At 43.0% G+C, this 11,206-nt stretch overlaps 1 protein-coding gene across 1 annotated transcript; it reads left to right on the plus strand.

The window, feature by feature from the left end:
* Positions 1-6,562: 6,562 nt before the first annotated feature.
* Positions 6,563-8,332, plus strand: KVR01_005832 (uncharacterized protein). Its single transcript, XM_044782086.1, has 5 exons — positions 6,563-6,663; positions 6,728-6,863; positions 6,926-7,107; positions 7,206-7,693; positions 7,745-8,332. The coding sequence occupies exons 1-5, from the start codon at positions 6,631-6,633 to the stop codon at positions 8,271-8,273; spliced, it is 1,368 nt and encodes a 455-aa protein (XP_044644635.1). The 5' UTR covers positions 6,563-6,630; the 3' UTR covers positions 8,274-8,332.
* The last annotated feature ends 2,874 nt before the right edge of the window (positions 8,333-11,206 follow it).

The following is an 11,206-nucleotide window of genomic DNA, read 5'->3' on the forward strand; positions in this document are numbered from 1 at the left end:
TGTCTCACTGGTCGGTACCGCCCATCGAGAACAAAATACTCGCATCCGCCCGCTCGAGAAGTACATCACGATGCCTATGGCTCCCAGCACTCCAGTCAGGATACCCTGAATCAGGTATGCCCTAGCATAGACCCGTTGCTTAATGAATGGGAAGACGCGATAAGATGTACCAAAGCTGAGGATACGCGTATCGCACAAATGACACCCAGCGCCGGGCCCGACCTCCTCAGATATGAGTCTAGAGAGTACACAATGCCGCATTGGTTCGAACAAACAAAGGCAAAATAATATTCGTTGACGGAGAAAACGATGGCAAACCAGTGCAGACGGTCCGGAGGCGCAGCTACATGCCCGCACAAGATGGAAGAGACGACACCGAGGATGATTGGGAAGATGATGGGAACAAGGCGGTACTCTGTCCGGTGGACTCCCCTGTTCTGCTTGGAAAGGTAGCCGGCGAGGCGGTCAGACCCGGCTCCAAGGAGAGGCAGTGCGGTAAGCGACACCACGATCTGCTCTGCCATGGAGCAGGACAGGTTTTTTGAGGCCCACAAGTAGGGTGGCGCGCCAAGAATGGAACCACGCGTTGTACCTAGCGAGATATTGATGCTAATTTCAATGCCCTTGAGAAGCTGTGTCACGGTCAGCCGCGAATCCACGAACACCCTTTGAGTCCGAAATGCCAGAATGCAAGGACACTTACAAAAGCCCAGAGGATATCTGGGAACAGCATGACAGTAGACATCCGACGCCACGTCCTGAGACCTTCCTCAAAGTCGGACTTATTCACAAACAAGCGCATATCAGAAGTCCGCGACTTAAACATTAACCGAGTCCAGCTCCCACATGTCAGTGGTTGTGATGCGTCTCAGCAGATGGTTTGTCCCGACGGGCTTGCCCCGTCGCTCTCGCCAGTCTGGCCAGGATACTGACTGATGCTGGAGCCCTTACCTAGGTATACTGCGATGGGCCAGCCATACTAGTCTCCAGAACAAAGAAGATGCTGCACACAAACACAGTTCGAGCAAGGCCGGTCCCCATGCCGTACCAGCTGGTGACGCCGATGGACGTCGCAATGTACGACGTGAGCAGAGTCAATACACTGGTCAGGATGTTGCTGAAGTCCATGAAGTACATCTGGGTCCGGCCTCTCTCTTGTATGAAGAATGTTCCTTGAATCATCAGAGGGCACACGGCCTCAGATTGCTCAGCTGAACGGCCCATTATAAAATGCGCCACAAGATGCCATTCGTATGACTTCTTGGCCTGCGCAGAGGCCACAAGAAAGGACCATGATGAGGATAGAGGTCAAGAAGACAGGTCGACGGTCGATAGCTAGGGCCAGAGGCATCCCGATAAGGTTTCCCGTTCCCATGAAGACCCTGGGAGGATTGGCAAGGTAATAAGCCCTCTTGGGTTGTGCAATGTCAGCAATTGGAATCTTGGAAGCTCGGGTGTATTGGGCATACTCACAGGTGACCTCAGCGCCCCCCCCCCGTCCTTCTGACACGTATGTTGGTATGGAAGTACCAATGAATCCTCTCTGTAGCCAATTGCCAGCACGGTGTGTCATATTTCCTGGAACATCGACACCAGCGTGTGACTTACCAGGCTGCTGACCACTGTCAACCCAACGGTTGCACATACCGCCATAAATGTGAGGAGGAAGTACGTTCCTCCATATTAGCCACAACAACATATACGTATACCATCGAGGATCTGGACTGGGTGTGGGGATCGAATAGACGGTGTCTTCTGGTCCAGCTAAGCCGCTTCGGCGATGGCGATCTCACGAGCATCCCGTGACTCGACATACTAGAACGCGTGTACACCACATTTGCATGGATCCAAGCCGGTTCAAAGCGTTTGAAAACATCTTGGAATCTGTAATGAGAAAAAAGGAAACAAGTAGAAGTGGGAATCTGCATACGAGTATGGTTAATTTGTATTCACTCTTCATGGAACTCCACGACGGTCTGATTCCTCGGTATTGTGTGATAATATTAGGTCATATAATTACTGTTATGGGCTGACTAACTTAAAGCTTCATGGACAACGCTCAAGGTGTCCACACGCTGTGAAAATTGCTGTTATGCAACTATCTTATTCCGGCTCGGCCTGAAATCCTGTGGCTTCATGAAGTCCCGGAGAGGGGGCCAAGGATGGCAATGCGACTCTCATGATATTGTAAGACCAGTTGACCAACCCAGCACCTAGCAGTTGCCGGTGATGTTACAGCGACGAGCCGGAATGGTGTCGTCGGCTCAACACTGGGGCCGGCCTCATCCCCAATGGCTAGTGCCATTGCTCACTGTGGCATCCTTGTTCGGAACGGGTCGTGCACCTACTGCTGCCCCCCGGTTTCAGTTGGACGCCAGGCGTGCAGGGCGTGCCTCCCTCCCTGGGCCAAGCTCTTGGGGCCGAGTCCCGCCAGTCTGGGGTGCTAACTCGGCGATTATCGTGATGACATCTGGGGTCGGATGCTCTAGTGTGGGTGGCATTTGCGGGGAGAATCCGGAAGAGCACCCACCAATCAACCTAATCGCAGCCACCCTCAACGTTGTTTGGGAGATGGTGACCTCACTAGACTAGCTGCCTAGGTGCTTCTTGACAACCTTGGAACAAGCCGAACCGCTATGAAGGCGGCATACAGCCAAGGTCCCGAGTCACATGAATCGGAGATGCAATGCCACCGGGAAGCTTCAAATTCATATTGAAGCTATCTTCGGTCTCTCACGCCCCTCATATGCCGATTGTACCGATTGGGGTCAATCATCCAGCCAGGTAGATCCAAATGGTAGCTCGCTCTTCACAGGTGAGGACTACAGACACACATCTGCGTGGCCTGTCCAAGATTTGATCGTCTTTCCCCCCTTTACAACTGAGATTTGACAATCCCGGAAAGTATACCAAAGATATATAGCGAAAGAATTCCAGGTCCATCATGCCTTGATGTACGATATGCCAGTAAGCTTGAATGCCTTCTCATCACCCAGTACGGGCCCATGAGGCGGCCTGTCCCGCAAGCGAAAAACCATGGAACGGAATTGGTCAGCGAGCTGTTGCACTCAGTTGCCCTTCACAATGACTCGAATATATGCACAGGAAGCCTTGGCCTGAACACTGGAGGAGGAAAAGCAACTATCTGGACGGGGAAGCATGTAAGATCTCTTGGTCACAAAAAATGATTTCGGGGAAAACTCCGTACATACTAGCTCAGGGTACCAGCACAGCAGATTCAAGATGTGTATTTGAAACTTCGTGCATATGTTCCATTAGGTAGCGGCAAATTTGATTACTATCTTGGCTGATCTCATCAGACACCCTCGGTAGGTCTTGATGCCCGCCGGGCGAAGCACCGTGTCCGTGACCTTAGGCTTCTCAAATGCCTCTTCTCTGTACTTGCAATAGACCTCACCATTCGGCATAGTCTTGTTTTTAGCTGGCCTGAGATTGCAGTGTGGCCAGTATGTCGTGCTTGTGTAGTTCTGAAGGCATTGCTTCTTAGCCTCCAAAGCCTCCTCCGTCGCAAACGTGCGAGGAGTCATGCAGATATGCTGCAAATTCCAGGTTTGCTCACCTTTGGGCAGCTTCGTGTAGTGCATTGTCCGGCTGTCCCAGAGAACGAAGCCATCTTGCTTCATGTTCAGTTTCATGAGCTCGCAACCACGCTCTTCGAACCACTTGACATCTTTCTCCGAGGAGACATGCGGGTCCATGTATTACTTGATCCCTGGTGGGCTTGTGCGAGAAGAATCCATCGAAGCGGCGGGCCAAGCCCTTCATCAACATGAGACCTCCATCTTCGGGTTCATTCGGTCAAAAGTTCAGAAGTCCCAGATGTGCAGTGGCCGACTGACCTCGCCACCTCTCAATGATTCATTGAAAGCACCAGAGCACCAAGTCTGGAGGCCATCACACCGTGGGAAGGTGCAAGCGATCTGTGCCGGGAGCAGTTTTGCCGCAGTGGATGGTTTGGCATTTCAAACTTTGACAAAGAGATCCTCAGAGACCTGCCAAACTCAGGAGTTGAATCCTTCGCCGGAATTTGTCGAAGATCGCCTACCATCAAAGCATCTTGGAACGAAAAGCGGGTCGACCTGACCAAGATTGAGTGTCCGGCTTACATCCGCGGAAGCGATGTGTCAAACCTGCATAACCTAGGCAGCATACGCAAACGCGAGTGGATGGACATCCCACACACCAACAAGTGGATTCTGTTGGGCTCCTAGCAACACATGACACCGTATTGGAGGACTACCCGGTTCGCAAGACAGCCCCCTGGGAGAATATCTCACCTTCTTTGCCGCACCGGGCGGTGAATGTGCGAGGTCGCGATAACATCGTGCAACTCGGAAAACAGACGTTCCTGGGTGGGATTCACTCAAACCTTGTCTTCTGAATCGCGACTCATCGTCCTCACCAAGACGATCCTGTACGTATCATCAGAGGACACAGATGGCAAAGACACGATGTACCTGAACTTCCCTGTCTATGCGACCTCGGTGTGCAGCATAAGCGAAATCCTGGAGAAGCAACAAGCGAGTGTGTTTCCCTGAGTGTGGGCGGGCGGTCAATATCACAGCATTGCCGAGAACTCAGCTTGGTCTACGCCGAGACTGAAAGATGAACTCAATCGTGGCTAATACACTGTCTACTTTGGCGGTCAGTATACTTTTCAACTAATCCTGCCTTATATAATGCAAACCTCAGGAATCGGCGTGAGGCGGTAGTATAGATGGCATCAAACCCAAGCTGTAATATATAGCAGTAATATCGAAGAGCAGCAGCTATGATTGCTGGTTCACAATCGGATTATGCCTAGAAGAGAGCCCTGAAATGAAGAGACAGTTTGCCTCGGACGGCTGGCCTATCGGAGTGTATTGTCTGTCCCTAAATATACCTAGGCATCAATGCCGGGCATTGCAGCTTTAATCTGGCACACCCTGGCGTAAATCAGAGTTCCTCAGCTGCCCGAGACCGGAAATAGCAATGCGACGCACGATTGAACCTTATTGACTAGGTTAACGGTTGTTTGGCAGTATAACATACGGCTTAAGGCAGGGCCAGCTGCATTGCCGGATGAGATTGGCGACGGGAAGGGTGCAACCGCAGACGACTTGACCCTTTCGAATACCTAGGCATTCGCAAACTGGCAGCACACAGAGTAAGGGGACTGTGCAATTGTTGCGAACTGGCTCGAAACCACAACAACGCCTCTGAACCAGATTTCCGGGAAGAGGCGCTCAATGCGTCCGCACTAACGCCTCATAATGTTGCATTCGCCGTCGGCACCAGGCACGGTCGGAGTATGGCAGTTCGTCAGCATGCCCATTCCACTGGCAAGCCGTGCAACGGGGCTGTCTGGGCTTGTACCTAGGTACGTATTGACGTACGTAGCAGTGGCAAGACGCCATCGAATTTGGGACCCGTTTTCGTTTTCGTGGTGCTTCGATCAGCAATTGCCAAGATGATTCAGGGGAATCTCAACAATAACATGGTCTCAAAACTGCCGATTACCTACACGTTGTAGGTAGGGGTCTGATCGCGGTGCTGCTTTTGCTGCTGCGCGGTCATGCAAGAGTCTCTGCACAGGCGGCACATGTAATTCTCCAGTGCTGATGCCGAAAGCCCTGTCTTGCCTGTCTGCCTGTCTATCTCGAGGATACGCCTGCCGCCTGATAGACCAGACCAGGATCATAAGGGCCCCACTGCCGAGACTTTGGCAGCCAGATCCTTCGGCAGGGGAGTCTGCCGAGACGTATCGCCGTCGTGCATCAAGCACTGGCAATTGATGATTATTAGGATCTGGAGCGCAGCGTATCTCCCAAGCCCTTGTTGTCATGAATCAAGAACTGAGGAACTGCACAGATAAGTCGCCGCCCGGCCCGTCGGTCTCTCGGCATACCTACCTACATAGGTAGGCACCTCCTTGAAGTACTTGGGTGTCCTCCTGGAGGAGTCTCTCCCCGGTTGCCCTCACGCTGAGGCAGCATCTCGAGCGGATCAAGCCGGTGCCGCACAGACTAGACGCCGCCCCGAAACCAAGATCTCGGTGAGCATACTGGAAAGAGACAAAAGGAGCCTTGGGGATGCACGGGGAACTCAACCGTGAGCATCCGCCCCGGCCACTAAGCTGCCAGTGCGCCCCGTGACCTGGGCAGACTGGCAGACTGGCATACTTTCCCATACTACATAGTAGATGACGCAGCAATCTGACCGGGGATCTTCGCGCTCGGACGCAGCGACCCGTCCCACTGACAAGCGTGGGCCAGTGGTTCGTCCCAAGCCCGATGTCACCCATGGTGCCCCCTCAATCAATCTCGCACATCTGAGGAACCAGTCTGCAGGTCGAGAAGCCCTGGCCTTGTGCAGCCGGGGAGGAGGCCCGAGCGAAACGATGACACTCTCAGGAACCCTGTGTGGAGCGGCGATCGCCGCTAGAATCGCCGCTCGGCGCTGCATCCAATCTGCTTGCCTGCTTGCGCTGGCTTCTGCATTGCTTATAGGCCGCGGGTAGGCCATGTGGAAATCTGATCACAGTTACTTTCCATTGATGAGCGCTGCACGCCTGTCAATGTGATCCCTCCTTGCCCTTTGTATTCTCGCCTGCCTGTCACAGCCCGCGCGATGCTGAACTTGACGGCTGTGCCAGCATGTGGTGTAAGTCTATTGCCGTCTGCCGCGCGTCTCTGAACATTTTGTCCAAAATATCTGACCTGTCCAGGTCTCCTGCCTAGTCTCACAATATCCCCAATCGTCCTGCCCGCTTACGAACCAAACGTGTCTATGCGAAGACACCAAATACAATGACCTTGTTCAAACTTGCGTCGTTGCGGGATGTACCGTCAAGGACCAGCTTTGTGAGAAGTCATCTTCGACTCCGATCCGTCACTACAATCAATTAACCACGGATCATGAACAGTGACGCTACGAGAAGCCTCCCTGGGCTGCGGACTCCCTGTCACGGATACAGGGGGAAGCCTAAAGCTGCTGCATGCTTTGCTGTTCGTCGCGCACTCCATATTCTTTCTCCTGCGCATGACCACGAGAGCCCTGCGTCTGGTACCATGGGGCCTGGATGATACGACAGTCGTGATTGCTTGGGTATGCCATTTCGTCGCTCGCTGTCCCCAGAAAGCCTGCTGGGAGTTGGCGTGTGTTGATTGTGGAACAGGCCATTTGACTGATCCCACCTTTCACAGGTCCTTGGTATATTGTTCTTTGCCTCTGGTATTGTCGAAGCTGATCTCGGGGTTGGCAAACCATACTGGGCACTGGAGTTTTGGCAAATAGAGGGAAGCTTCATTGTCTTCTTCGCCTTCGAAATGGTATACAACCTGTGCCTTGGCATGATAAAGATTTCGATATGCTTCTTTTACATGCGGATTTTCCAGAGCCCTGGGTTCCAGAAGGTCATGTGGGCCACGCAGATCTTCAACGTACTCGCCGTCTTTGCCTTCTTCCTCGTGGGCTGGTTTCAGTGTCAACCATTGAACTACTTTTGGAAAGGCTGGGACGGTACACAAAAGGGCAGCTGCTTTGATATCAATGGCTTTGCTTATGGGCATGCCGCTGTCAACATCGCTATCGACGTGTGGATGCTGGTCCTTCCGGGAACACAGGTTTGGAAGCTCAACATGTCTTTCAAGCGCAAGCTGGCAGTGACCTTGATGTTTGCCTGTGGTGTTCTGTGAGTAGCCTTCATCTTTGGTCTATATCCCCTTCGCTAATGAGACCCCAGCTTGACCGCGATCAGTATCACGCGATTCACAATCATCATCGGCTTCTTCGGCAACTGGTCAAAATCGACAAATTCTCAGGGGCTGTACAATGCGGCGGTGTGGACAACAATCGAATTGGCCACAGGACTAATAGTTGCTAATCTGCCGGCATCAAGGATCATTGTCAGCAGATACTTGACAAAGGTCTTGGACTCTACCGGCTTGTCCAAGTCATCTAGAAAGAGCCAACTGCCTTCCTCTGTCGAGAATAGCAACCGCCCGAGCGCCAGAGGTTCCAGGAAAGGCAGTGGCATGCTGTCGTCGAAGTTCTGGCTGCCGGTCACGTCGATAGTAAGAAGCACTGCGACCACCGCAAACGACTCTAGGGTGGAGGATACGAGGCACGTCCCCGACGCAGACGGCGAATCGAATATGGAGTTGGTCAGCGTGAGGTCACACGCGGCGCATGATACTTTCGACGCAGCGCCAGACTTGTCCAGGCGACCAAGTCAACTTGGCGAAAAGCATCGAAGTAGTGAAAGTGTTTAAAAGAAAATAGAAATTAAATGGCCACCTACATTAATGCTCACCAAAGCATGAATGGTTAGCTTCTCGCCACTCGTCTTTGCCTCACATCCATGGTTACTACTGGATAGAAGGGACAAACCTTTCATGCGAGTCTCGCTCCCAACTTTTGACCCAAACGCATCTTCTGCCTTTACGCAAACACACACACCTATTCTTCACTGGGACATTCAACAGAAAAAGCTTTCTTGCTAACTGAACCAATTTCGGTGAGATCTTGTCACTTTGATCACCTCCATGCTATTGTCTATTGAGGCGCATGCTTTGCCTAAGGCCTCTCTCACACGTTTAGTAGCTAGTAACCATGCGTCCAATTAGCTGAAGTGAAGGCCGTATAATTCTCAGTAGCCACGTAATCTTTGACATTCTGTGTCACATCACCGAGTAGTTCTTGAAAGCCGGAGAACCCTGCTCCAGGCATGTCGTCTCATTGCTAGAAGTGGACAGACAGGAAACAACCGCTAAATGCATGCAGATTATCAAGGCCTCAGGCTCGATTAGCTGGTGCTTGGAAAAAGCGTAACAATATTTGACAGGAATTCTACCTTGTGTACCCGTTCATCGGGACGAGTTGGTTCCCAGCGTTTGGTCACATTCACTCACAGCACTCTCCTTTCTTTCCTACTAGCCTTCTGCAATAGTGTAAAAATACCCTATTTATTAATAGCTTTATATCTATCTATAGCCTAATATAACTACTATTTTAATCCTCTAAATATAAGATATTAACTTATATAAGGAATACTTATTTCTTTTAATTTCTATAATATTCTAATAAATATTTAAAGAACTTACTTTTATTTATAAAAAGGACTATCCTTTCTTTTTTAAATAAATTTATAATTAAAAGAAATTTATTTCTTTATTTTTATAAATTATAAACTTAATATTTAATTAATTAAATTATAATAAACTTAACTTACTTATTTTAAAAGTTAACTTATTATATTAAATTTATTAAGTTTATATTTAATTAAATTAGGTTTTTAACTATCTTTTAATTAAATTAATTAAATTTTATTTTTAAATTAAAATTAATAAATACTTTAAACTATTTATATTTACTTTTAATATTATTAATTTTAAATATTTTTAATTATTTTATTATTATAAAATCTATTTTATTATAAAATATATTATTTAATTTATTTTAATAAATAAATTTTAATTATATTATTTTTAATTATTTAAATTTATAATTTTAATAAGTTATTATATAACTTTTAATTTTCTTTAAAAACTTTTAAATTAATTTTTTATTAAAAACTTTTAAATATTTATTAAAAATCCTTCTTTTACCCTTATATTTTTAAATTTTTACTTTATAAATTCTTAATTAAATTTTCTATAAAAATATTACTTAAAATTTTAAATTTTTTAATTTTTAATAATATTTATATTATTATTTTAATTAATTAATAAAACTTTAAATCTTTTAAAGTATTTATTAATAATACTTTAATACTTAAATTTTATAATTTATTTAGAATTTATTACTTTAATTAATTTTAATATTTAAATAAAATTAATATATATTATATTTAATATTTAATTTATAAAAATATTTAAAAATATTTTTAATATTATTATAAAAATTATTATTATTATAACTTTATAAAATATTTTTAAAACTTATAATCTTATTATTAAATATAACTCTTTAATTTATTATATTATATTTAATATAATTAAAATTATAAAAATATTTTTAATTTTAAAAATAAATAAAACTTTTATAAAAAAATTATAAAAAATTAAAAATATATTAAATATAATAAAAATATATTTAAAAGTATTATTATATAAAGTTTTTAACTTATTTTATAATATAAATTCTTTTTTAATAAAAGAAATTTTTTAATTTAAAACTTTTTTATAAATTTTATAGCTTTATATAATAAATATAATATTTTTAATTATTTAATATAAAAATTATTTATATTAAAATATAAAAATTATAACTTTTTTATAAAAAAGATTTAATTAAAAATAATAATAATTTATAAAATCTTTTAATTAATAAAACTATAAAGTTAATATTTTAATTTACTTAATATATACAAAAGGACCTCTTATATATATAAAGTATAAAAATATTATTATAAAGTTTTAAAATACTTTTAAAAATCTTTATAAACTTAATAGATTTATTATAAAATATTTAATTCTAAAAACTTTAAAATACTTTTTAAAAATTTAATATTATAAAATAATATTTAAATAAAATTAAATAATTAATTAAAAATTTAAAAATAAATAATATTAACCTTTTAAATAAATAATTATTATTTAAATATTAAATTTATTTAATAATAATTATAAATAATTTATATAAAATATTATATAAAGTTTAAAAAGATTTTAAAAATTATATATTTAATATTTTATTTATTAATTTTATAAATAAATTAAAAGAAAAAAACTCTTTTATAAAAGTATTATTTATAAAAATAATAATAATAAAAAATAATAAAATATTTTATTATAATTTAAAAGGGTATATTAAAAGAATTATTATTTTTAATTTTAATAAGGTATTAAAAGTTTAAAAATAAAAGAAAAGGAAAGAAAATATTTATATATATAAATTAAATTTTAATAGGTTAAAATAAAATAAAAAATTAATAAATTACTTTTATATTTATTAAATTAAAAGAGGAAAGTATTAACTTTCTTAATAAATTAGAAGATAAGGAAAATAAAGAAGATTTATTAAAAACTTTTAAAAATTATTACTATTTATATATTATATAAATTATTTATAAATAAAATAAATATAAGTAAAATAATTAATAATTTTAATAATATTAATTTATTAAGTTTTAAATTAAAAATAAATACTATTTATACTTTTATATATTTATAATAAATATAATAATTAATATAGAATATAAAAA

This window comes from Diaporthe batatas (assembly GCF_019321695.1).
Source record: "Diaporthe batatas strain CRI 302-4 chromosome Unknown Contig00006, whole genome shotgun sequence".
Taxonomy (NCBI): domain Eukaryota; kingdom Fungi; phylum Ascomycota; class Sordariomycetes; order Diaporthales; family Diaporthaceae; genus Diaporthe; species Diaporthe batatas.

Excerpts from the sequence above, each read along its gene's own strand:
- KVR01_005832 (XM_044782086.1), top strand. The coding sequence starts at position 6,631 with ATGCTGAACTTGACGGCTGTGCCAGCATGTGGT. Across the intron at positions 6,664-6,727 it reads CGGCTGTGCCAGCATGTGGT|GTCTCCTGCCTAGTCTCACA; the intron begins GTAAGTCTATTG and ends TGACCTGTCCAG. Across the intron at positions 6,864-6,925 it reads TACCGTCAAGGACCAGCTTT|TGACGCTACGAGAAGCCTCC; the intron begins GTGAGAAGTCAT and ends GATCATGAACAG.